The sequence below is a fragment of the Camelus dromedarius genome, chromosome 9 (genome assembly GCF_036321535.1).
Source record: "Camelus dromedarius isolate mCamDro1 chromosome 9, mCamDro1.pat, whole genome shotgun sequence".
Classification (NCBI taxonomy): Eukaryota; Metazoa; Chordata; class Mammalia; order Artiodactyla; family Camelidae; genus Camelus; species Camelus dromedarius.
Window position 1 is genome coordinate 71,676,822 of NC_087444.1, and position 26,229 is coordinate 71,703,050.

The 26,229-nt window shown below is 51.2% G+C and overlaps 2 protein-coding genes, 1 long non-coding RNA gene and 1 pseudogene across 5 annotated transcripts in view; 3 read left to right on the forward strand and 1 right to left on the reverse strand.

Moving 5' to 3' along the window:
* The first annotated feature begins 524 nt into the window (after window positions 1-524).
* On the forward strand, window positions 525-13,185 carry VASP (vasodilator stimulated phosphoprotein). Of its 2 annotated transcripts, none has more exons than XM_031458875.2 (13): window positions 525-842; window positions 7,634-7,805; window positions 7,878-8,043; window positions 9,063-9,156; window positions 9,669-9,712; window positions 9,829-10,070; window positions 10,218-10,318; window positions 10,870-10,921; window positions 11,084-11,117; window positions 11,334-11,379; window positions 11,529-11,619; window positions 12,151-12,208; window positions 12,336-13,185. In XM_031458875.2, exons 1-13 carry the CDS (start codon window positions 838-840, stop codon window positions 12,371-12,373), a joined length of 1,143 nt encoding a protein of 380 aa, XP_031314735.1. In that variant the 5' UTR covers window positions 525-837; the 3' UTR covers window positions 12,374-13,185. The 2 variants fall into 2 exon arrangements, with proteins under 2 accessions (XP_031314735.1, XP_031314734.1); XM_031458874.2 differs by having other exon boundaries at window positions 526-842; window positions 11,081-11,117.
* Window positions 13,186-14,559: 1,374 nt separating this feature from the next.
* The window catches only part of OPA3 (outer mitochondrial membrane lipid metabolism regulator OPA3), a 49,080-nt gene continuing 37,410 nt past the window's right edge, over window positions 14,560-26,229 (reverse strand). Inside the window, exon 2 of the mRNA XM_064489428.1 lies at window positions 14,560-15,270. Coding sequence (XP_064345498.1) covers window positions 14,888-15,270 — 383 coding nt within the window. The 3' untranslated portion in view covers window positions 14,560-14,887. The remainder of the gene's footprint in view (window positions 15,271-26,229) is intronic.
* On the forward strand, window positions 15,190-22,022 carry LOC135322073 (uncharacterized). 2 transcript variants are annotated; one of them, XR_010382383.1, is made up of 3 exons: window positions 15,190-17,890; window positions 18,035-19,885; window positions 21,622-22,022. It is a non-coding gene; the product is annotated as an uncharacterized LOC135322073 (long non-coding RNA). The 2 variants fall into 2 exon arrangements; XR_010382384.1 differs by having other exon boundaries at window positions 15,190-16,560; window positions 17,837-19,885.
* LOC105095446 (proteasome subunit alpha type-1-like) lies at window positions 24,450-25,533 on the forward strand (annotated as a pseudogene).

Here is a 26,229-nt window from a genome sequence, read left to right on the forward strand (position 1 = left end):
CAGTGAGAGGGGTGGGGCCCCTCCCCACCCATCCCCCTCCTCTGCAGGGGGTGAGGGAATTCACCCTTTAGTAACACTTAATAAATTGGCAGAGAAGAGAGACGTTACGGGGTCCGAAGGCAGGAGGATTTAAGGGAGAACATTTGAGAGAATCTATGCTTAACCAGAGGGTCCTCCTCGCCCCCCAAATTGAGTAGAATGTAAAGAAATGGAGAAGATGACGGAAAGTGAGAAGAAATCGTACCCCCATTCAGATTCCCATAAGAATTTCCATCGTGGGAGTAAACTAAGGATCAAGGAAGGATCCCTTCCCCTCCACCAAGCTTCCCCCCTAATTTGGGGGTGACCCCCCCCCCAGAGTGCATAGCTATGCAATAACATTGGGGAAGAGGGAAATAGCGGAAGTCTAAGGTTCCGCGTTGCCCTGTTAAGCACCCTCCACCTCCCAACCCTACCTCCTGGAGATGTCCGCTGCCCCTTTAAGGCGCGGGGCATTGTGGGTGTGGGGAGTGGAATTTTGGAACGAAATGTAGCGAAGAGAAGTACAGTAGTAAGAGTAACATTGTAGCCGCCGCCGGCCGAGGGGGCGCGCCGGGGAGTGGACGCTGCACCCCCTTTCTGCAGCAGGGACCCCGGATCACAACCCCAGAGGGAGGAGGCGCCTGAGGACCCGCCCCGGCCCTGTCCACGTTCCCCCCAGGAAGCCGGACTCTATGGGGCGGGACCCCGGGGGAGACTGAGCAGAACCTGGAGCCAGCCCTGAACCCCTGAACCTCGAGCTAGGGGCGCCCCGGGAGCACCTACCCCGTGGGCGCTCCGCCCGCCCGCCCAGCAGCCATGAGGTGAGCCACGAACTGCCTCCAGATCCTTCCCCGCCCGGCGCGGGCTCCCGCCCCGCCTTTGTCCCCCTCCCCCCAGCTTGCTCCAGGCTGGAATTTGGGGACAGGACACTGGGAGCCTCGGATTTGAGGCCGAGCCCCCTTGGACGAGCTCCAGGTATTGACCACTTTCCCCTTGAGTCCCAAGGCTCCAGGTGGTGCCGGTGAGGTTCTTCTAAGATCCCTCAGATTTGGGGGCGCTCCGAGGACTCCCGAATTTTTAAAAGACTTTTTCAGAGAACCTCCAAGTTGGTAGATACTGCCCGCAAGGAGGCCAGAATTTAGGCAGGGCTCGGACTTCCCCAAATCTCAACCTGGCCCCGAGAGGGATTGTAGGGGGCCAGTTTGGGGGTCCCTGGGACCTGGAGGAGAGATTAAGACGTAGATCTTGGTTTTCTGGGTCCCCTTTTACGTGGCGCTGTAAGAAGTCTTCCCAAGAGGGATCTTCTCCTTAACTTCGGGGGTACTTAACCACCTAAATTTGGGGGGCTCATCCTGTGGAGGAGGTTGGTGCGGACGGATCTACGGACCCAGACGCAGCCTTGAGGGTCTGCTTGGGACTCCCCTCCCCCGCCGCTCCCTACCTACAATTTGCTTGAAACAGGCTGTGCCTAGGACCGAGCGAGCGCTATGAGCCGAGGGCGGCTCCCCGGCCCCTGGCCAGAAGGGCGGCCCCTCTCCCCCACCTGCGCGGCCCTAGGGAGGGAGGGGGCGCGGCAGCTGGGGGAAGGGGGGCCTTTGTCTTCCTGACTCACCTGTCGAGACAGCTGGTGTGGGGGGCGGGCAAGGAGCACTGTGGACAGGCAGCTTTCCCCACCACGGCGCCTCCGCCTTCTCTCAACACCGCCCCCCACCTTCCCCGGCCGTCCGGAGTTGTGCGGTTGGAGGAGGGGGCGTTGGAAAGCTTCAAGGTCATAGCCCTCTCCCCCTGGGACCTAGGCTTCCCAGAGAGTTCCAGCTATCTTCCCAGGAATTTAATCCTGGGGGAAGGGGGCCCAAGGGACCCAGGGATTTTGTCTTTTCCTGGGGCTCACCTGAGGGCGGGGCCAGTGCGGGCTGGGGGAATCCGACTAGCCCCCCCAACTCCCCTCCCCTTGGCCCCCCATAATCTCTCCCTTGAGGCCTGAGCCTGACAATACTATCTCCCTTCCTCTACTCTCTCTGGGACTTCCTGCCCCAAAGCCCCCAGCTTGAGGGGGAGGCCCCTGGGGACGTCTGGGGATTAACCCCCTGGTGCTCACATACTCCCACTTCCCCCACGTTCCTACCCCTGCCCTCTGACATGTGTGGCATTCCTTTTTACAACCGTTAGAGAATCCGTCTCCCACATTTGTTCTTTCTGATGTAAAGGGACTGTTGGGAAATTTGGAGCATGGGGGCACCCACAAGACTTCCTGCCTACCCTTTCCCCCATTATAGCAACATCCCTGTCCTGGAGAGGGGTCAATTTCAGGGAGTCAGGCTCTCTCCGTTCACCTTCTTCCCGGGGGACTCTTCTCTCCCACTGCCCCCCCCGCCCCGCCCCCCCCCTTGCGTTTCCGGTCCCAGGCATGGTGGAAGGCGGATGGCGGATGTCCGAGTTAGTGCTGCCTCACTCACTGAGACCGTAAAAGGGCAGGAGCAATGTCTCAGCCGGCCTCCGCACCCCGCCCCCCCCCCATCCCGGAGGCCCTGGCCCTCCCACAGGCCCCCCTATTGCTGGCCGGGCCAGACCTCCCACCTCCTGGGGGGTGGCAGAAGTCGTGCCTATGCCTGTCCCACCAGAGGGCCACTCCCACCTCCTGACGGGGTTTTCCCTGAGGAAGGCCACACCCGACCCCAAATGGCTGTGCCCCTTCTCCCAGGACAGCTAGGACTCAAAAAGACCCACACCTCTGTATGGTGGCAGCTGGGGAAACTGAGGCTCAAAGAGAGAATGGCCTGACCCAAGACCCCTCAGACATTCCTAAGCAGTGTTGAGGGAGGGAAGGGAACTGGGATCCTCTGATTTCTGGCTGGTCTGGCTAGGGCCAGTTGGAAGAGAGGATGTTAAGATGGAAAATTACAAGATATAGTTCTTTTTCTCCTAGTTTAACAAATATTTGTTGAATGTCTGCTGTGTCCAGGACTCTGAGCTGGGATTCTGGGAAGGCTGGGAAGTGGGGCAGAGGTCTGAGAATCTCAGGGCAGAAGGGACTGGAGAAGAATTTGGTCCATTTCTTTCCTCTTCCAATAGTAGTAACTGTTGTTGTTTTATTTTCTTTTTTAATAATGAGAGACCATTTGATCAAGCATCTACTTTGTACCAGGCATTGTACTAGGTGCCTGATTAAATTTAATTCTCAAAGTAATTCTAAGAGATTAATACTATTATGACTGTCCCCCTTCCCCAGATGGGAAAATGTAGGCCCAGAAAAATTAAGCAAATTGCCTATTAAAAGTCAGTTTGGAAGTGGGCAAGCCAGAATTTGAACCCAGGGCTCTTTCCGGACTCTTATGCTATTAGAGAAAATGGAAAATTAAACCTTCAGTGGTCTTTAAAAACCAAAAACTAGTAACGTGCTTTCACTGTACAAACACTGAAGATGATGCCGATAAGGAAGAAGAAACCCAGTTACCTTCCTGTTCACTTAGGGGGAACTGAGGCCCTTCAGGGAGGAGGGACTAAAGTGAACCCACACAAGCCCCACGGACCCTAGATTTGATCTCTATTAAGGGTTGCTTCAAAGAAGATTTGTAGTTTGGAAAGGTTGCGTGTGCCTGGGGGCTGGGGGGCGGAGGTTGGATGACAAGTTTTACGGTGTAAGGGGCTATAGGACAAAGGGGTAAAGGGAAGGGCAAACCTCTAATCTTGGAGGCCTTGAGTAAACCAGAGAGACTATGTTGATTGCATCCAGTGATGAGGAGCTCTCACCCTCCTGTTTTGCCCCTCGGCACCCTTGGACTGGGCCTGTGCCAAATTCCAGGTCCTGCCCTTAGGGCTTTTCTTATCTCTTTCAATTCTTACCAAACCTGTTGAGTTTTGGTTTCCAGGGCTAGAAACTAAGGCTCAGAGAGGGGAAGCTGCACAGCAAGGGGGTGACTTGAACGTTTGTTTATCTATCACATGCTAGAGTTTTCCAGAATGGGTGGACTCGCGGGGGGAGGGGGGGAGTTGTGGGCTGGCTGGGGTAAATTAAGGCTCTCATGTCACACTGAGGGGATGAGACCCCAGAGACCATTGGAATTAGGTAGACCCCATTTCAGTCTCACTCCCTGCTTCCTGGTGGTGGGATTTCCCGTGCCAGCTTTTGCCCTGGCTTATTTATTTATTTTTTTTAACTTAAGTAATGCATTAGTTTACCAGCCCCTGGTAAAACAAAACAAAATGAAAAGAGAAGACATAAGCAATTCAAAAGGGTAAACAGTATGAAATGTCCATTTCCTCCCTCCCTCCTTCTTCAGGCCCCCAGTGCCCCAGTGCCTCTCAGGCAGCCACAGTTAGTCACCTGAGAAGCAGCCTCTGCATATATCACCACTCTGTGTGCAGAGGTATTTATAGCCTCCCCACCTTTTTTTTTTTTTTTAATAAACCTCTGATACACACTACTTTATACCCTGCCTTAAAAAAACATTCAGCTTAGCTGCTTCCTCCTCTTTAAATGAGGTTAAGAACGTGGGGGGGACTTGTATTCAATTATGAGCCCCTTGGCTTATTTGCTGTGTGACCTGAGATAGCTGTCTTCACCTCTCTGTGGCCACAGTACCCCATCTGTAAAAAGGGTAAGCACCGGAGTCCATCTCAGGAGGTCATTGCAAGGTTTATTGTAGAAATTAGAGCTTAGTACCTAGAACAGTGTCTGGGAGGAAGGCTAACCAGTAAATGTCAGCTACCATTTTAAAATCTTTTCCCTTTTTTTAACCGGTGGCTAATTTAACAACAGTTGAATACCTACTACGTGCTAGGTAGGCACCATTCTAGGTTCCAGGGACACAGCAGTGAACAGAAACGTCGCTGCCCTGACGTTTTGGTAGGAGAGATAGACAAGTATCTGTCGGGCAGGGATCCGTGATACGAAATGTGCAATATGCAATGAGAAGGAAAGGAGCTTTTCTAGATAGGGTAGCCAGGGAGGGCTTCTCAGAAAAGGTGACGTCTAAACAGAGAACTGAAGGAGGTGAAAATCCACGTTGAGGGAGAACGAGAGCACAGGCCTGAGGCTGGAAGGTATCTAGCACACTGAAGGAGCACCCTAGAGGCCAGTGGGGTTGGAACAGCAAGCTGGAGGGAGGGAAGGGATGAGATCAGAGATCTCACAGATCATGAAGGCCCCGGAAGAACATGGCTTTTATGCTGCAGGAGCCACCATGGGAGCTTCCAAGAAGAGGAGGGACACGATCTGACTTGTGTTTTAACAGGATCCTTCTGCTGTAATGGGGACACCATGGGTTGGAGAGGGACAAGACCAGTCTGAGTTCACTCAGCAGGTGCTAGCTCTCTGGCCAGATCAGAGACTCAGCAGGGCAGGGTCACTTGGGAGAGCAAAGTGCAGCCAGGGTGGGGTAGCAACAAAGGCCCCAGGCACCTGGCCAGAGTCTGCCCTGGGTGTGGGTGGCAGGTGTGGGTGAGGCCTTACCCCTGCCCTCCAGGGGCAGTGGAAGCCAGAAACAGCCCCTGGAGCTGTGCTTGTCTGCAAACAGCACCCACACAGTCCCCTGTGGTTAAGACTGTGGACTTGGGAGCCAGGTGGCGTGGGTTCAACTCCTTGCTCTGCTACTTACTAGCTGTGTGATTACAGGCGAGTCAAACCTCTCTGGGCCTCTGCAGTCCTTGCAGAATGAGGATGAAACTGCCCATCTAAAAGGGCTGCAGTGAGACTAAAATGAGAGACTATGAGGAAAGGGCTTAGGGCATCTGACCAGCTGCAATGCCTGATAAGAGGGGGTGGCCCCAATTAAGTAAACTTGCGGGGAGAGGTCCAGGGGACTCAGCTTCCGGGCCTAGGAACCCAGATCTGGATCTGTTGAGGGGCTTTCCCTGCCTTGTCTTTTACAGTGTCAGTGTCATGCCCCAGCCCCCAGCCCTGGTAGAGACAGAGCCTTCGTGGGGTATAATTTCTCTCCCCGGAAACCTCTGACGACCGACTTCCTCTTTTCAGGAAAAAGTCCAGTGGGGGTGGGGTAGGGCAGGGACTAATGCTTCCCCCTGGTCTGTGTGACCTTGGGCAAGTCACTTCCCGTCTGGGAGCCTGAGTTTCCTCATCTGGGGAGGAGGGCATTGACCCTCCCCAGAAGGACTGGTAGGGGGGCAGGAGGGAAGTGGCTGTCCAGGGCCCCAGTAGTGCCTGTTCAGGGTGCCCACAGAGGGGATGCCAATACTTTCTGAGCCCTCAGCACATGCCAGGCAGCGCACCAAGTGCTTGACATGCCCAGACTCATTTCCTTCTCCCACTGCCCTGGGAGTTGGGGTCTGCCATCTCCCCAGTTTGTAGGCAAAGAAGATGAGTTCTCATGTGGGAAGGTTGCTTGCCTGACTCACATGGAGTAGGTGGCCCAGCGGGAATTTGTGCCTAGATCTGTGGATGTCCGATCTTGAAACCTGAACCCTGAACCAGTTTACTGACCCCTCCCCCAAAGGCTAAGTCAGATGTCACTTCTAGGAAGATCTTTCTGACCCCCAGGCTGGGGCAGGCAGGGTGGGAGGGCTAGGGAAAGGGATATGGGGTTCTTACTTGACTCGGATGTGCACTCGAGGGGGCTTTGTGTAATACACTGTACACTACAGCATCTTGTATTTTTTGAGTTGAGTTTCAATAAACTACAATCCCCCCCCTCAAAAAAAAAACCCCAAGCCTGCCTTGGGTTATCACTGTCTGCAGACTGGACCTCTCCTGCACTGGAGGGTGGGGCCGGGTCTGTCTGGGTCACTGCCTGGCATGGAGCAGGGAGTGTCTGCTGATGGCCATTGGTGCCCGGGAAGAGGCGGGGTGGATGGATGGGGGGGCGGCAGGAAGTGGAAAAGCCTAAGTAAGATCTAACCTCGGTCTCCAGCTAGTTGCAAGCCTCACCCTTCCCCTCTCCAAGCTTCAGCTTCCTCCTACCCAGTGAGGAGTGGGGGCGGGGGTGGGGTGGGGGTCCAAGCACCCCATCAGAGATAGGGAAACTGAGGCTCCAAGAGCACCAGGCATGGACTGGTTCCCAGCACTGCCCCGAGCTCCTGACCTGTCCCTTCTGTCTCCTCCCAGCTCCCCCTCCTCTGGCTCTCACTCTGCATCTCTCTCTGACTGTCCCAGTCTGTCTTTCTCCATCTGCTGTTTCTCTCTGCTCCCTGCCTTTCCACCTGTTTACCCCCACTATTCCTCTGTGTGTCTTTCAGTCAACCTCCACTCTGTCAATTCGACTCCCATTCTCACATCTCTGTATGTTTGTCTCTTCCAGTCTGACTCTTCCTCTTCTTGTCTCTTTCTCTCCATTTGACTGTCTCTCTCTCTTTCCGCGTCTGTCTCACATCCCCTGTTTGTCTGTCTCTCTCCCAGTCTGTCTGTCTCTCTGTCCCGCCTCTTTTTCTCTCCCAGTCTTTCTCCTTGTCTGTCTGATCTCGAGGATCTGTCTCCAACCCTCTCTCCTCATCCGTCTGTCTGCCTCTGCCTCTCCATGGGTCCCTCCTCCTCTCGCACTGTCTTTTGTCTTTGAATCTCCCAGGGGTACCTGTATGGAGAGGGTGACTGGACCCTGGAGGGAGGGTGCCGGGCTCCCCTCTGCTAACAGCCCCTCTCCGCTTCTCTCCCTCCCGGCAGTGAGACTGTCGTCTGCTCCAGCCGGGCCACTGTGATGCTTTACGATGACAACAACAAGCGATGGATGCCTGCTGGCACGGGCCCCCAGGCCTTCAGCCGCGTCCAGATCTACCACAACCCCACCGCCAACTCCTTCCGGGTGGTCGGTCGGAAGATGCAGCCGGACCAGCAGGTGAGGCTTCCCTCCCCTCCCCTTCTGTGGGCTGCACCCACCACCTCTCACCCACCTTTCCCCTCCTGCCAGGTGGTCATCAACTGTGCCATCGTCCGCGGTGTCAAGTATAACCAGGCCACCCCCAACTTCCACCAGTGGCGTGACGCCCGCCAGGTCTGGGGCCTCAACTTCGGCAGCAAGGAAGACGCAACACAGTTCGCCGCCGGCATGGCCAGCGCCCTAGAAGCACTGGAAGGTTAGAGACAGTGGACAGAGGGGACCACTGAGCGCTGCCTTGTGACCTGGGGCCACCACTTTACCACCTGGGCCTCAGTTTACCCATCTGAAAACGGGGCTAATTCACTGCTACCGTGAAGAACTATTATGAGGATTATGTGGGCTCCAGTGTGCCCCCGTGTGCACCCACATATAAAATGCACAGTTTCTAAGAGTACACTCTGTCCCATGAATTTTTACACATGCACACTCCTGTGTGACCACCTCCCAGATCAACATCTAGGTATTTCCAGCCCCTAGAAGGCTCTCTGTCCCCTTTCTCCAGGTAACCATTGTACTGACTTACGTCATCATCAATTAGCTTTCAGGCAACGTTATTCAGGGGGAAAAAACTCCAGTTGGTATTTCTTAAACTTGAACATGCCCATGAGTCATCTGAGAAAAATACACATTCTGATTCAGCTGGGTTGGGCTAGGGCCTGAGCCTCTGCATTTCTAGCACGTTCTCCAGTGATGCTGAGGCTGCTGGTCCACAAACAGAACTTTGAGGAGCAAGGCTTTAGGTGATGACTGTGCATCTGGGGTCTGGGGTCGCTGCTGTAGAATTTCAGATCACCAAATGGTGGGGGTGTGCTTGCTTCCTAGAGCAATTTCACTGCCAGTGGGGAGGGGCTTGCTTGTGTGGGGCACAGAAAAGTACATGGGAGCCAGAGGCCTGAGGGCAGGTGTGGAGGAGGCTGTGGGTTCTCAGGTGGGGGTTCTGAACTTCTGTGACAGTGGGTAAGAGTCTGGATGCTGGAGTCAGCTGGAATTCAAGTCTTGTTCCTGCAAATCCCAGTCTGCTGGACTCGGGACAAGTGACTGCTCCCTCTGCACCTTCCCTGTCCCCCCTGTAACCTGGGCATCCTCATAGTGCCCACCTCACACCCCAGCCTGGGGTGTCAGGGTTCCTGGGAGGCCTGGGGGAGCTGAGGGATCACACCGAGGGGTAGGGCTGGGTTCCGGGGTGACTCACCGGCCTTCACTCTTACCTTCCAGGAGGAGGGCCTCCGCCCCCGCCACCACCTACAGCACCTCCTACTTGGTCCGTCCAGAATGGCCCCTCCGCAGAGGAGGTGGAGCAACAGAAAAGGTGGGGCCAGTCCCTGGATGGGGAACCTTACCCCTGCCAGAGTTCTAGGATGTTCCAGAAACCCTGACTCCTAGAGTTCAGAACTCTTCAACTTTCAGTTTCCAGAATGTTCCAACTCCCAGGGGACTAGAAAGTGACAACTTTCAGAAACTCCCACCTCCTGGAGTTTAAAAAACTCCTGATGCCCAGAGTTGCAGAACCTTTTGACCCTTGAAATCCTGGTCCCCCAGAATCCCAGAGTCCAGAATTTGCTTGCTTAAAGGATCTTGGGCATTTTGTAACTCACGTGTTGGTGAAGGTCGGAGGACTAGAATGCTTGCATCTAGGTCTTGCCCTGTCCCTGGCCTCCCCCGCAACCCTTTCGTGGGCTCCTGGGGGATGGAAGGCACGAGGGGGGCTTAGGAGCCAGCCTTGCCGGAGACCTCTGAGGGCCGATCCTCTGAGGGACGATCTGGCAGGTTGCTGGCCATCCTCGGGGCCCTGACTGACGGCAGCTCATCATCCCTCCCCAGGCAGCAGCAGGCAGAGCACATGGAGCGCAGGGTCTCTAATGCAGGTGATTGCTCGATTGGCCTCAGGGGTCTGGGGACCGCTGCAGAGGGAGGGGGCCAGCCGGACAACAAAGAATGAGGCTTCTCTCTCAGCACCGCTCCTTTTCTGTATTTCTTTCAGGAGGCCCACCTGCTCCCCCGGCTGGGGGACCGCCCCCACCTCCTGGACCTCCCCCTCCTCCAGGTCCTCCCCCACCCCCTGGTATCTCCTCCTCAGGGGTCTCGGCTGCGGGCCATGGAGCAGGGGCAGGCCCACCCCCTGCACCCCCTCTCCCCACAGCACAAGGTCCCAGTGGTGGAGGGACCGGGGCCCCTGGCCTGGCCACAGCCATTGCCGGAGCCAAACTCAGGAAAGTCAGCAAGGTAAGGGGACCAAGGATGGCTGGTGTGGGGTGACAGGGCCTGAAGAAATAACAAGACTGAGGCCAGAGTTGCTTGGAAGCCTCACAGGAGGGCTGGGAGGCCAGGAGGCCTAACCATAAAGCCCCCTCCTCTTTGTAATTTCTCCAGCAGGAGGAGGCCCCAGGGGCATCCTTGGCTCCCAAAGCTGAGAGCAGTCGAAGCACGGGCGGGGGGCTTATGGAGGAGATGAACGCCATGCTGGCCCGGAGGTGAGCCTGAGCCTGGAGTCCTCAAAGGTCATAGAAAGCCCTGGGATCAAATCCTCAGGCCTACAGTTACCATTTGGAGATTCCAGTTCTGTAGGGCCAGGTGGGAGGAGGGTTCACATTTCCATTTAGTTGGTTTCTTTGGATGAAAATTCCCCCTTTGATAGCCAGGTTTGGGATATAATGATGGGGACTGCATTCTCCTGAGATAGCTGAGATTTGCAACCACCTAGGTATCCTCTAGAATGTTCTAAAACCCAGAATTCTAGGACCTGAGGAGATCCTGCCTCAGAATCTGGGAACTCTGATTCCTTGAATCTCAGCGGTCTAAGATAGAGCCCTCTGCCCTTAGAATTTTGTGATTCCCAAATGTGGAAATCTTAAAACCCCCACCCTAATTTGAGAACAGCACTCTCTTTAACTTCTAAAACTAAAGTTTTCTTAACCTTGACCAATTCCAGAACTCTGCACCCTAGAATCCACCTTTCCAGAACTCTGGAGAGGGGAAATGCTGAGTGGCTGAAGCCCTCTGTTTTTGGCTTTCTCTCTTGCAGAAGGAAAGCCACACAAGTTGGAGAGAAACCCGCCAAGGATGAATCCGCCAATGTGAGTTAGGGGCTCTTCCTGCCATATACACCTTAGGCTGTACCCTTTGGGTAGGGGTATTGGAGAGGGGGCTTTGATAGGGATGGGCTGGGTTTGAAGCTAGAGGAGTCAGCCGAGGTGCAGTGGTCCCTGGCGCATGACAGTTTTATTTCCCACCAGCAGGAGGAGCCAGAGGCCAGAGTCCCAGCCCACTGTGGTAAGTGTGATAAGCCCACTCTAGTTACAGGAACTACAAGTCCCAGCCCTCTTCTCACATATAGCACACTTTCATGGGAGAGTCTGTACAAATAACGCTGGGTATCGTACTCTCCTGAGATGGTTCTTTGAACAGGGGCTGATGAGGCTCGGGGAGAAAGATTGAGGCAGAGCATTCCTTGTCCCTGATCTTTTTGATTTATTGCCTGTCCCCCAGAATCTGTGCGGAGACCCTGGGAGAAGAACAGCACAACCTTGCCAAGGTGGGCCATCAATATTGGGGCCCCACCCCCAGAAATAGTTGGATTTGCCAAATCTGTAGAGAGGAACAGTGTGACCAGGAATGGGAGGTAGGGGAGGCAGACCCTCTCTTTAACCTCATTTCTGCCCCAAACCACACCAACTCTCCCAGGATGAAGTCATCTTCTTCAGTGACCACTTCCGAGGCCCACCCCTCTACGCCCAGCTCCAATGATGAGTCAGACCTGGAAAGGGTGAAACAGGTAGCTTGGGGAGAGGGGGCTGGAGGTGAGGTCTCTGGGGATAGAAAGGGGCTACAGGAAGAAAGGAGATCTGGGTCCAAACTCTGCCATGTGATTCTAGAAAAGGCCTTGGAAACCTCAGTTTTCTGGTCTAAGAAATGGAGAGATTGGATAAGATCAGTGATGACACAGACACCATAACTCCCTTATCCAGTGCCTGTGACCCTGCACTCATTCCTGATGAGTACCCAGAATCCTTTTCAGCACACTGGCCCCAGACATTTATCACCAATCGGAGTTGACAGGAGACTGGAATGTCTTTGGCCAACCCTGGTACTGGGTGTTCTCCAGTACTTTTCTTCTGGCTCCAAGGATCCAGAATTCTCCCCTAGAATTCTCAGTCACTCTATGGCCTTGCCTGTGATGTCATGGTCTGTGTGTGATGAGGTTCTTGAACCTCCTTCCTCTGGCCCCTCAGTCATTAAGAAAGGGGGGATTCGCTTCTGCAAGTCCAGGTACCCTTCCTGATTGGTTGCACCGCATTATTTTCAGGAGCTTCTGGAAGAGGTGAGGAAGGAATTGCAGAAAGTGAAAGAGGAAATAATTGAAGGTGAGATTGTTTTTTATTTTAAATGTTGATTTATTTTGGAGGCATCATGGCCCTCGGAAAGAATCCTGTTTTGGAAGAGAAGAGGGAGGAGGCTCTGCCCTGATCTCTGCCCCTTGTTTCCTTCCAGCCTTTGTCCAGGAGCTGAGGAAGCGGGGTTCCCCCTGACCACAGGGCCCCAGAAGATCCAGTTTCTCCTTTCCGCACATCCCCTCGCCTGTCACCTGCTTTCCCTGCCTCAACTTGACTTGGAATTGGCTGAAGGCTACACAGGAATGCATTTTCCCCACTCCCCATCTCACCTGGAAAATTCCAAGGGGGTGTGGCTTCCCTGGCACCATGCCCACACCCATACTGGCTGCTGATTGGCTGGGGAGGCCCCCACCCTTTGCTCCCTTTGGTCCTTCCCCTGTGCCATCCCCTTGGGGCTGGTTCCTCTGCTGGGGATGTACCAATTAACCCCACAGTGAGGGGGAAGGAAGGAGGGAATTTCACATTCCCTTGTTCTAGATTCACTTTAGTGCTTAATGCCTTTGAAGTTTTGTTTTTTTAAGGAAAAAAAATATATATATATATTTAGGTTTGGGGGGAGGAAATTTTTTTCTCTTTGGTTTTGATAAAATAGGGTGTGGGAAGTTTTTAATGCTGTGCCCCAGGCTTGTCCCATTTGAGACAGCTATTTAATGGGGGGGATGTCCCACCAAGGCTGGGGGCGCCTCCCCCCACACTGGGACTTCCCTTCCCTCTGGCTCCTTCCCTTTTTCTATGAGGAATTAAGATGCTGTAACTTTTTGGAACCTCAGTTTTTTGATTTTTTTATTTGGGTAGGTTTTGGGGTCCAGACCATTTTTACCCTCTGGGGAAAATAAGATGAGGGAGAAAGGAAAAGGGGGAGGAAACCTCCCCTCTCCCACCTTCACCTTTAGCTTCTTGAAAATGGGCCCCTGCAGAATAAATCTGCCAGTTTTTATAAATGCTAAGATTTCTGGAGTGATTTTGATGGGCTGTGCTCATGAGGAAGGGGGCCCCTCCCTCCCCCAGTAATCTGCCTTCTCATCTTCCTCCCTCGCACTTGAACCTCCTTCCTCAGGCTCCGGCAGCCAGGATGGCCTCTGCCCCCTCTCAGCCTCCCTCTCTTCCTCCCAGTACCTCTCAGCCTCCCTCTCTTCCTCCCAGTACCTCTCACCAGGCAGCCTCCTCACTCCTCACCCTGGCCCAAGCACTTCGCCACCCTAGAGAAAGCCAGGGGCAAGAGCCTTGGCTTTCCCCAGGCCTCAGTTTCCCTATCTGAGAAAGGGCTCGAAGGGTGACTCTGGCCCCTTTCCACCACAACCCTCCCAGCTTCCCCTAATTCTAGTGAGCCTTGTACCCATTTTGCATGTATATCATGGTTCTCAGACACATTCTTAAGATGATTTCTTTCCCCCAGAACTCCTTTAATTATAAAACATTTACAGTCTAAAACATATACATATAGAATTCAGAAGTCATAGAACTCATACAAACCCCCTTCGTGGTTCAGTTGGTTGGCAGGGGGTAAGTGAGGTAGGTAACTCTGCCTGGTGGAATACTCCATTTGGTTGGAGGTAGGAAACTTCAGGGGTGAGGGGCAGGTGGTCCCACTAGAGGAAGCCTTTGCATGAAGGAGGGAGGTGGGTACTGGGTGTCCAGTCCAAAGGCAAGAAGGGAGAATCCCTGAGTACTCTGAAGAGCAGATTTGGATGGAAGATAGGGCTTGTGACAATGACCCATGTAGCAGGGGGACAGCTGGGTCCCCATGAGGGCAGCAAGGGAGGATGGTGGGAAGGTTTAGAACATTCAGACAGGTAAACAGGGGGCTGAGACAAAACACAAAATGGTTCAGCCCAAGACAGGGCCAATGTTCCCACTCTAAAGGGCCACAGAACATTGGGGGGGGGGGGTGTCAGTCTGGTGGAACTACACTGGAAGACACTGCTTGTCGTACTAAAAGCCTGTATATGTGTAGAAGGAGGTTCTGTTGGAATGATCCACTTAAGGAGGGGAGGACCCCAGTGAAGGTACCAATGGACTACAGATGGGAGCCACAGGGTGACTCGCTGGAGCTGATGCGCTCCAAGATCCGTCCTTCTATTCCCTGTCCCCAACTCCCCAACAAAAGAGTGAAGTAGATGGAAGGTGGTGGGGGTGGTCAAGTACATCAGAAGTTTCTGCATTTTCATTACAATGGTCTGTACCAGTGAAGAAGGGGGAAGTTGTCCTGGTGTAATGGATGAGGTCCCGGGGAAAAGATCACTCCTCAGATAAGTTGGAAGTGTGAGTGACAAAATGAGAAATGGTCCATGTGTCCTGCTAGCCCTCCCAGTGGTGGGTGGGTGGGGTCCAATGAAAGACACTGCTTTTCCATTCCAAAGTGCTAAACCAGTGGATGGGGGGGGGGAGGGGCAGTTGGGGTGGGGCTGGAAGGTTCCATAAGTGGATGGGGGAGTCCCAGCAAAAGGTACCCCTCACTGGGCAAGTTAGTAGGGAGGTAACCAATAAGCCTAGTTCCATCAGCCCCAGTCCAGGATCACTTATGCCCCTAAAGGGACCTAGTGGTATTAGCTGGGCGGGTTCAGGTAGGGACCCTGAGGACAGAAGGCCGTGTTGGACACATGGCGGCCCAGACATCAGTCACTCACAAGACCAGGGCCCTGCGGCTTCCTATTCCTCCGGCGCGGGCGGCTGATCCAGGGCGCAGAGCTGGGCGCGCACCTCTCGCATCTGCGCCTGCAGCTCCTCCAGGGCGCCCCGCGGCGGCGCCGCCTGCACCTGCGCCTGCAGGGCCTCGAGCGCCAGCGCCAAGTGGTCCACCTCGTCCCGCATCGCGGTCCAGGCGGCGCGCCGCTCCCCCTTCTTACGACGCAGGTTCTTCTGGTGGCGCCAGTACTCCAGCACCAGGCAGCTGCAGGCCATGACGAAGATGGTGGCCTCGCCCAGCAGCTCGGCGCCCAGCTCAGCGGCCGCCTCCTCGTTCAGCGGCTTGACGGATTCGGCATTGAAGCCCATGAGGCGCATCTTGGTCCGCATCTCCATCCAGTGGTACACTGCCGGGGGAGAGAGGGGTCAGGGATCTTTGCTGGGGACTGCAAGCCCAGTCCCTCGACGCCTCGGCGTCTGGATCAGAGCAGTGGGGACGCGGCAGCCAGAATCGCGGGCGCTGGGGACTGGGCGCCATAACCAAGACCCGCATCGGGCCTGACACGCGGAATGCCGAATTAATTACTGGGCCAGGGGTAGCCCGGAGGGCATCTTTTGAAAACGTCCAGAAAATTCTGGTGAGCCGCCAGGGATGAGAAGGACTGCCCTAGAGGGGAGGTCCAGTGTGGGGACCGCACCTCTAGAGGGGAGGGTCACAATCCAGGGCAGGTGTAAAGCTTGCTCCCTCGCCCCTCTCACAGCCGACCAGCCAGGCCCGGTCCTCAAGTGCGTTCACTGTGGGGTTTGGGGCTTTGGAAGGAGCACAGGGCTGGAGCGCTGCTGCTCTGATGCCAACTCCTTCTTTACCTAATCACTTATTCATGAGAACAAGGATTATCAGCATTGTTTGTCATCGTTTGTAGGCACAGCATAAACATAGAGCTGAGGGTGAAACCTGATTCACTGCAGTAATAATTAATATTCATCCACTGATACACGAACTGATGGGAAAAATCTGCCTCCTTGGGCTCATTAAGGGGTGAATTTCTGAAAACATTTGATACTTGACCCCTTCCAACCGTCCTCCACAACAGCTGGGCTGACGGAAGTACCTTCCTTTAAGTTAGAAGAGTAACAGATACACCTGGGGGGATTACTTAGACTACACAGAGGTGGGTATACTGAGAGACAGACGTCCATCTTTCCACCTCCAGCTTTAGTCCTATTTCTCAAAGCTTAACCACTTTTGATCTTTTTTCTGTTAATATTTGTTAAACAAAACACTAAAAGGACTAGCAATAAAGAAAAAGTTTGACATGCTGGAATACACTGAAATTGAGAACTTCCATTCCTCAAAAGATCCCAGCAAGAGAAGGAAAAGGCAAGTTCTGGACTGTGGGGAGCCATTTGCAACACACCTATCTGACCAAAAAAACTCAGATTCAGGATATGCAAAGACTTCCTGGGTCAATAAGAGAACAGCAGACCTCCCAATGAGAAGGACGTGAATCCCCTAAGAGGATAAAATCTACAAGGCCACTAGACTTGTGAAGAGGTGCTGGCCTCTGCTACATATCAGGAAACTACTAATTAAAGTCACAAAGAGAAAGCACCATAAACTCACCAGAATGGCTGAAATAAACAACCCACACATGCTAAGTGCTGGCAAAGATGTAGTTGGATCAGACTCAGAAAAGGTAATTAAGAACACCCACTCCGGAAGGTGGTTGGCAGCGCCTACTGAACATAACATTCGATGCTTTATGAGCTGGCAATTCTGCTCCTGGGAGGACACCCACAGAAACCTGTCACAGGTTCTCCAAAAGACATGTCCTGGCATATTCACCCCAGTGATATGAATAAAAGACTCACCACAACCCAAATGCCCATCAATAGTAGGATTGGTTTAAAAAAAAAAAAAAAGATGCACACAGTGAAACACTCAACAGCAGTGAGAACAAATGAACCCCAACTACATTCAACAAGTTGAATGAATCTCACAATGTTGGGTGAAAGAGGCCAAACAAGGGCACATGCTGTGTGATTCAATGTATATATAAAGTCCCCAAACAGGCAAATTCAATCCGTGGGGTTACAAGTCAGGATGGTGGTTACCCCTGGGGGGCACAATGACCAGAAGGGGTGCATGGTAGGGTTTCTGGGGGACTGGTTATGTTCTGTCTCCTGTTCATTCTGTGAGAGCTTATCAAACTGTACACTTAGGATTTGTACACTTTCTTTATGTACATTGTTCTTCAGTTAAAAGTTTTTAAGCGCGTACCTAATGAGCATACGGTCCTGGGTTTGTTCAATCCCCAACACCTCCATTAAAAATAAGTAAATAAAAAAACTCCAGTTACCTCCCCCAAAATAAAATAAATACATATATACAATTTTTAGGGAGAAGGTATAGCTCAAGTGGTAGAGTGCAGGCTTAGTATCCACAAGGTCCTGAGTTCAATACCCAGAACTTCCTCTAAAAATAAATAAATAAACCAACTACCTACCCCCCCCCCAAATTGTGAAGTTGGCTAATTTAAAATCACAACCCTCTACATCTTGTATGGGTCTTTCAGAGTGGCCCGATCTGAGTCATCTCATTAGCAATAACAGATACACCTACCATTAGGAATGAAGAATTTTGACAAAAAAAAAAAAAAAAAAGAATTTTGACAGTGCCTTAGAAATTGTGAAAACGCCTAGATGTATTCTTAACCAATAAAGGAGTTACTTGAGACATCAGCATCTAGCGCTCATTGGTGACTGACTCTGAAGATGGTAGTCAGTTTCAATCTCCTACCTGTCCAGTCTTCCGCAAGTGCTGCGGGCCTCCAGGACATGCGCCAATGCAAGCCGGAACCCAGGACCAGTGCCAGTTGGAAGTCCCGATTTCTTCTCTTATCAAGTACAGGGCTTGCCTCACCCTCCTCCTCTGGCCCAGCTCCCCAACCCTCACGTCTCTCTCTCCTGCAGCTCTCTTCCTCCTGCTGTTCCCACTCGTGCCCGGATGGCCCCAAGCTTCCAAAGGTGAGCGGGAGCATGGGGGACAGGGCACTGTGAGCCCTCTGGGGTGGCCGGGAGGCAGTGAGGGGCTCAACTCCCACCTCTACGCTCCTGCTCAGCTTAAATGTCAGCATGAGCGCAGAATTCTGACCCACCTCCCACACCCAGGTTCTGAGATGGCCTCTGGAGGATCCCCCATGCCAGCCCCTTGCGCTGAATGTGGGTGCTGGGGGTGGCGGAGTGCCAGAAATGGGGCGTCTGCTGAGCTGGGAAGAAGGGCAGTGATCGGCCAAGTCAAGAGCCAAAGTTGAGTACCACCCCCCACATACCCAGCTGGGGAGATGTTGTATTATCCCTTATTTTTTTTTCTTGGGGCAGTGTGGGGAGAGGTAATTAGGTTTGTTTGTTTATTAGAGGAGGTAATGGAATTGAACCCAGGACCTCGTGTGATGCTCTGCCATTGAGCTATACTCTCCCCCCATCCCTTATTTCAACCTCACTACCTGACAGCCAGATTCTGTCTGGGTGTTATGCCCGTGAAGCAGACAGTCCCATTTTAGAGATGGACAAAGTGTGGCTCAGAGGGGCACAGTTACTTACCTGAGGTGAGGGGGAGAGTGGGGCTTAAACCCTGACCCAGTGATGTGAGTTTCAGCCCTAAAATCAGGTAAGTGCAGCCATGGCATGAGGGACAGAATGCGGGAAAGGAGCCATAGGAGGCACGATCAGCTGAGGACTCTTCTGATGTGAGGAAGGTGGTGAGGAATGTAGTGCCACAATTCACCTGAGATGATGTGAGGCAAGAACAGCTGGGTGTGGACCTGTATCTCCTTGCCCCTGAAGCTTTGCTAGCCTCCCTGCCCCACCCACCAACCTTGGACATTGTATGTTTGTTGAAAGATGCTGACCTCATGCCTACCCAGCCCAACCTGCTCTCCCTCGGGTGACATTTGGGGCTGGTGCTCCTCACACCCTTAGTGACCCCACCCAGCATCAGCCTGATCCTTTGGTCAGGCTGATGTGTGGACGGGGCCACCTCGCTGTCCAGTTCTCTTTCTGGAGCCTGAGTGAGGCCGATCATCATCTTGTGTGACCACTGGCTATCTGCACTTCATCGGCTGTGACTGGGGTGCCCAAAGTGAGTGGCTGGCAACCTTGCCCACAGGATAGGAGCTCACTGAGGGCCTGAGAGCTTGACCCCCTGCGCCAAGAAGAAGGCTGATGAGAAGAAGGCAGCCAGAGCAGAGGGGCATGACTGCTTTGGGGACAGAGGCCAACTGGCCATCGGACTTAAGTGCTGGGTAAAAGATGAATGGATGCAGGGAAATACAAATCAAAACCACAGCGAGATAGCACGTCCATCCATTAGGGGATGGCTAGAATCAAAGAGTCATATAACAACTGTTAGCAGGATGTGGAGGAATCAGCACTCTGATATAGCTGATGGGAATGGAAAATGGTACAATGTCCGGAACAGGCAGATCTAGAGACGGCAAGTAGATTGGTGGTTCCCCGGGGTTGGGGCTGCGGGGAGGTCGAAGAAAATGGAGAGCAAATGCCAGTGGACTGGGGGTTTCCTTTTAGAACATGTTCTAAAATTAATTGTGGGGATGATGGCACAACCCCACAAAAGTACTAAAAACCATTGACTCATATGCTTTAAATGGGTGAATTGTACGGTATGTGAATTCTATGCCAATGATAGTCTTAAAGTTAAAAAAAAATGAACGGATGCAAGAGAGATAAGGTACGGGGGAAGGGCAAGTGCCTAGGCCCTCCTGCTGAGCCCTGTCTGGCCCTCAGGGGAGGTGCTGGTGGTGAGAAAGGAGAAGTGGCAGCTCTGTGGCAGCGTGGCGCTGGACCCCAAGGATGGAAAGTGGAGCTGCTGCAAAGGTTTCTACCCTTTCCACCGCCCCACACAGAGGTGCTGCCAAACCTGGGGGAAGTTCATCATCATCCCCATGGACCCAGAGAAGTCAGAGGCTGAAGACTGCAGGACATACACCCAGAAAACTCTAGGTAGGTCCTGGCCCCATTGCTAGCTTCCCTTTCTGCTCTGGGGGGGGGGGGGTCTCAGAGACTCTTTTCTCTCTCCTTCCTTCCCAGGACCTCTGCCCTCCATGGAGGGGTTTGTCTGCTTCCAGACAGGGCGTCTGTGCCAATAGCTTAGCTGCGTTCCAGTTCCCACTGTGTGACCTTGGACAACTGTCCTGCCCTCTCTGGGCCCAGTCTACCTGTCACCAAGTGACAGATATGCACAAGAACTTCTCAGCCAAACAGGGTGGGGCTGGGGCTTTTGTAGTCCCTCCCCACAGTTCCAGAAGTGATCCCTTCCCACAGTTCTGGAAGTGACAATTGTTTTTAAATATTACTTAAAAAAACATTTTGGGGGGCGGCAGGTAATTAGGTTCATTCACTCACTTATTTATTTAATGGAGGTGGTGGGTATTAAACCCAGGGCCTCATGCATGCTAGGTATGTACTCTACCACTGAGCTATACCCTCCCCCTAAAATAATTTTTTTAAAGATAAAATCCATAAGGAGAGAAAATGGAAGAGAGTTAATAAAAGGAATGATAGAAATAGTTGTGAATTACATATTATAATCATAATAGTGTAAGCAATAAATATTGATTTTACCAAGAAAGTTGTGATACAATTATATTAGGAAGATGAAGGGAGAGTCGGGAGCAACAAGATACGAAAACCATAGTGGGAGACAAGTGGTAATTGAAGAAAAAGGTCAAAAAATAGAGATAGAATCACACTGTTAAGAAATATGCAAGTAAATACAAGGGGAAAGGGAAGAGGAACAGCTAAAATGAACACTTGTCTCGGGTATGGGACTCAGACGAATGGAACAGGCAGAAAATGCCTGCTTTGTTATAAACCTTGCAGTGTATTTGATCTGTAAAACTACGTGTGCTTTTTTCTTAGTAATTACTTTGATAAAAAAAAGTTAAAGATAAGTTTAAAAATCAACCCCAAGGTTTTGTGGTGGGTATTAAGATAGAAATAATAAATAATCAGCACGTTTACAGTGCCTATGCACATGGCGGTACCCAGCAAATACTAGTTTCCCACCTTTTGTCAGTTAGGCAGGGTAAGTGCTTGCAGTAATATGCATATGACTCAGAGGTTCGGTGGTTTGGCTAAGCACTCATGTGAGGTATGTCACAAAGCAAATTATGTGCCCTTCTAATCTTTTTTTTTTTTCAATGAATGGTTTTATTGTGTCTGGGGAGGGGGTGTTCTCTCTGCAAGCTTTCAGGGGCCGCCCCTCTTGTGTTCAGCCCTCCTCTGAGCCCCTGCCCCATCCCAGGCCCACAAGAATGTCCCACAGCGGCGGGGGTCGGGGTGGGGGCAAAGGAAAGAGGCTCAGCTCCTGGCTGTTGGGAGTCATGACCAGGTGGAAATCACTGAGGGTCCCCACGTGGCCGTGGTGCCTGCTGACCCCCTGCAAGGGTCTCACAGATACAGACACTGCCAAGGTCAGGGGAAGCCCCGTCTCTGAACCTGGGCTGGCGGTGACGTGGGTGTTTGGTTTTCTCTTCTCCATATGTTACGAAACAAAATGAAGACGGATGATGAGATTTTTGTGCGTTCTCATGCAAGGATAACCTTGATGGAACGAGCCTGATACTGAGGGGCACACATTCTGATCTGGTTTTGATGAAAAGCAAATCATACTATTAACTGGCTGGAAGTGTGGGACTTTCTTCTTTTCCTACTGGCTGATTGTATTTAATCAGCAGGTGTTCCAGAACAGGAAAGGACAAGAATAATCTCCTAAGAAGCAGAACCACAGTGCCAGCTGGTGCCTGCCCAGGCCCTGTGACCCTCCAAGACTTCCTAGCCCCTAGGCATCGGCAGCATCCACCTGCTCCTCTTCAGAAGATAAACGCCCGATAGATGTTTGAGTAGCAAAACTAACGGCCCCGGGAAATCCCTGAATTCACTGTAGCTCTGGCTGACTTCTCTCAGTCCATGTTTCCCGTGTCCCTTTGTGTTCACGGTCCCTTCTTCAATAAAAAACCCTGCACGTTCACACTCGGGCACTCACACAGGCACCTATTCTCTGTTTGACTCACTGTTCCCTAAAGCAGGGAACCTATTAAAAGCTTTCCTTTGTTCTTCAATTTCTCTTGGTTTCTGATAAATTCTTTTTACCAACCCCCGTCACCAGCCCACCATGTGTCCTCCAATAAGAACCTCTGTGGATCGATCCAAAAGTGAGCCTCTTCCAGGAGCCTGCACCCAACCCACCCCAAATCATGCACTAACTTGAAGTCACGTGCAGTATTCCACGTGGCAGGGCAGTCCGTCCACCTACCGTCCAGCGGGTTGTTGCCACCTGAGCCGCACTTGGGATGGGAGACAGAAACCTTGGAACCAACCAGATGTCTTGAGTGTGTGACTCACCAAGCCTGGGACCTTAGCTCCCAAATTGCAAGATCACAGAGATAAGTGCATGGAGACTGGGCTTAAATATTCAGTGCAATCATGATTGGCGAGGGTCTGCCCCTGAGTGGGGATGGCTCTGGTGAGTGGTTGGTGTTGGGGGTCCTGGTCTCATGCTCCCTGGAAAGCCGGGGAACACTGGGGCTGCAATTCTTCCCTCCGTCCCCAGACACCCTTCTCCACTCTTGCCTGCCCTTCTCTGCTCCCAGGAAGCTGAGTGCGTGGGATGGCATCACCGAGGCACTGTCCTCTATTTCTGGTGGGCACTGACTTGGGGCAGTGCCCTCAAGAGGGGGGGACAAGAGAAGGTAAAGCTGGGGTAGTTTCCCCGGCTCCTACATGGCTTGGCTGCAGCTTGCATCTGCCCATCTGGGTCCTGCTCCTGGTTTCCTTCTGAGATCTCCGAGTGGTGTCAGCTCTGCTATGTCCAGTTCCTGGGGGCCTCAGCCCCTCCCTGGCTCCCTTCAGCCTGCCCACACCTGCCCACGCTGCTGTCTTGCACTCTCTTCAATAAACAAAATGAACAAAGCAAATAAACAGGAAAAACCCACACAGCCCCCTAGGGCACTTGGGGGCCATTAGCCTGGCCCTTGAGGTCTTGCACAAGTCCAGCCTCACCAGCTCATCTCAGCCCACCCCACCCTGCTCCAGCCACACCGACCACTCCTGGTGGCAGCCGGAGCTTTGCACAGGCCCTGCCCTTTACTGGAACACCCTTCCCCCCCAAACTGCTGCCCATGAAAGAGAGTGGCTCATAAATCCACCCTCACCTGGCCAGGGGGGTCTGATGCCTTCTCCTCCGAGACTTCTTATTGGTCACTTAAAATAGATACAGAACACTTTAGAGGATAAGTCCCACTTTGTACGTACAGGTACATTGACCAATATGTATACAATTAATAATTTTTTTCTCTTCACATACACAGGCTTAGGATCATGAAACACAGCTAAAAGTTAACAATGATCATCTCTGGGTAGTGGGATCACAGACGATTTTTTTCATTCCATTTTTTGTTTTTCAGTGTTTGCTATGATTTCTCTAGAGAGCCTGCTGTGTTTGGAAATCTGTGGAAAATAAAGAAATGACCGGAATGGAGTTCCTTTCTGTACTCACTTCTCCAATTCCAGGTCAGCCCTCAGCTCTCAATCACGCAAGGCTTGGAGCCATACCCTCCTTTCCACGGCCCCAGGCCCTGTGTGATCTGGTCACTGACCCTTCATTTTGCCCACTATGCTGTACACCTTGAGCTCCAGGACAAGGTCATTTAAAAAAAATTTTGTTTTTCACATCCTTCCTCACTCTCATCTCTGGACCTTTGCACATGCTGCTCCCTTTGCACCTGGTTTCTGCAGGACCTCGCCCCATGCCCCTTTTCCCTTTGTTGACTTTAACTTGTATCCTTTCACTGAAATGAAACATAACCATGTGTATATCACCTTTTGAGTCCTGTGAGTCCTTCTTAGCATATCATCAGGTCTGAGAGTGGTTTGGGGGAACCTCGACACAAGCAGATTCAAGGATTCAATGATATGATTCTTGACAATGAGGCATCAAATCACACAGGTCAGAATGGCCATCACGAAAAAGTCCACAAATGATAAATGCTGGAGAGGGTGTGGAGAGAAAGAACCCTTCTGTACTGTTGATGGGAATGTAATTTGGTGCAGCCACTATGAAAAACAATCTGGAGATTCCTTAAAAAACTAAAAATAGATTTACCATACAATCCAGCAATCCCAGTCCTAGGCATATATCCAGAGGAAACTCTAATTCGAAAAGATACATGCACCCCAATAGTGCCTCATAGCAGCACTATTTACAATAGCCAGGACATGGAAGCAACCTAAATGTCAGATTGACAGATGACTAGATAAAGAAGATGTAGTGTATATATATACAAGGGAATACTATTCAGCCATAAAAAGAATAAAATAATGCCATTTGCAGCAATACGGACGGACCTGGAGATTGTCATACTAAGTGAAATAAGCCAGAAACAGAAAGACAAATATTATGTGATATGACTTATATGTGGAATCTAAAAATAGGACACAAATGGAGTGCTCCTTGATCTGCAGGTTCAGGTTCACAGAAGGCTGCAGCCAGGCTCACAATGGAACCATGTTTTGCAACCAGTAAGACAATGAAGCTACTGTTTGGAGTCCTCAGGGCAGGATTCATCAAATTGAATATGCAATGGAAGCTGTCAAACACGGTTCAGCCACAGTTGGTCTGAAATAAAAAACCCTTGCAGTGTTGGTTGCATTGCAGAGAGCACGTCAGAACTTGCAGCTCATCAGAAGAAAATTCTCCATGTTGATAACCATATTGGTATCTCAATTGTGGAACTTACTGCTGATGCTAGACTGTTATGTAATTTTATGTGCCAGGAGTGTTTGGATTCCAGATTTGTATTTGACAGACCTCTCCCTGTGTCTCGTCTTGTATATCTAATCGGAAGCAAAACTCAGATACCAACGCAACGATATGGCCGGAGACCATATGGTGTTGGGTTGCTTATTGCTGGTTATGATGATATGGGCTCTCACATTTTCCAAACCTGTCCTTCTGCTAACTATTTTGACTGCAGAGCTATGTCTATTGGAGTCTGTTCTCAGTCAGCTTGTACTTACTTAGAGACACATGTCGGAGTTTATGGAGTACAATTTGAATGAATTGGTTAAGCATGGTCTGCGTGCCTTACAGAAGACACTTCTTGCAGAACAGGACCTAACTACAAAGAACGTTTCCATTGGAATTGTTGGGAAAGACTTCACGATTTATGGTGATGTTGATGTGTCTCCATTCCTGGGAAGTCTTCAAGAAAGACCACAGAGAAAGGCACAGCCTGCTCAACCTGCTGATGAAGCTGCAGAAAAGGCTGTTGAACCAATGGAACATTAATGATAGACCAGTCTATATGTGGATTATCAAACATGTAAGAATGCAGGAACACATACTGAGGACACTAGTCTATACTTTGAACCAAAAGATGCAGAATGGTGGAATGGTATGTTTTAGGAATCAGTCCAGAAGTGAATTTTTTCCAAGCAACTTTACTGAAACCATACAATGGGGTGCATTTTTCTTTAAGAGAGTCTATATAACCATTTTGTAGAAAGTATAGCTATCTGTACTAATGTTTTTATATGGAGAACACAGTGTCTTTGTGGTTTTAAAGACAACTGTGAAATAAAATTGCTTTACCTGCAAAAAATAAAAAATAAAATAAAAATAGGACACAAATGAACTTATTTACAAAACAGAAACCGACTCACAGACATAGAAAACGAACTTATGGTTACCGGGGTGAAGGGGGTAGGAAGGGATAAATTGGGAGTTTGGGATTTGCAGATACTAACTACTATATATAAAATAGATAAATGACAAGACCCTACTGTATAGCACAGGGAACTATATTCAATAGCCTGTAATAACCTATAATGAAAAAGAATATGAAAAAGAATATATATCTGTATAACTGAATCACTATGCTGTACACCAGAAACTAACAAAACATTATAAATCAACTATACTTCATTAAAAAAAAAGATACAATTCTTGTAAAATCCTCCTCACAGCTCCTGGAACCTAAGAAATGTGAACTGGAAGAGATTAATTTCTTCTGTGCCCCAGTTTCCTCCTCTGCAAAATGGGGGTTATAGTCATCCCGTCCTCTAAGGGTGAGGATGCTTATAATTTGGGGCAAAGAAGCTCTTCCCAGACAAGGGAGGAAAAGGAAGAGCCATAAGAGAAAAGATGGGAAAATCTGGCTTATTAAAAATCAAAAAAATTTGGGAAAAGGACAGAAGACCCCACAAGCAAGCACTGAGGACAACTAAGGCAGGCACTTCTCACAGGAGTTCAAATGTCCAGTAAACAGCTGAAAACATGCTGAGCC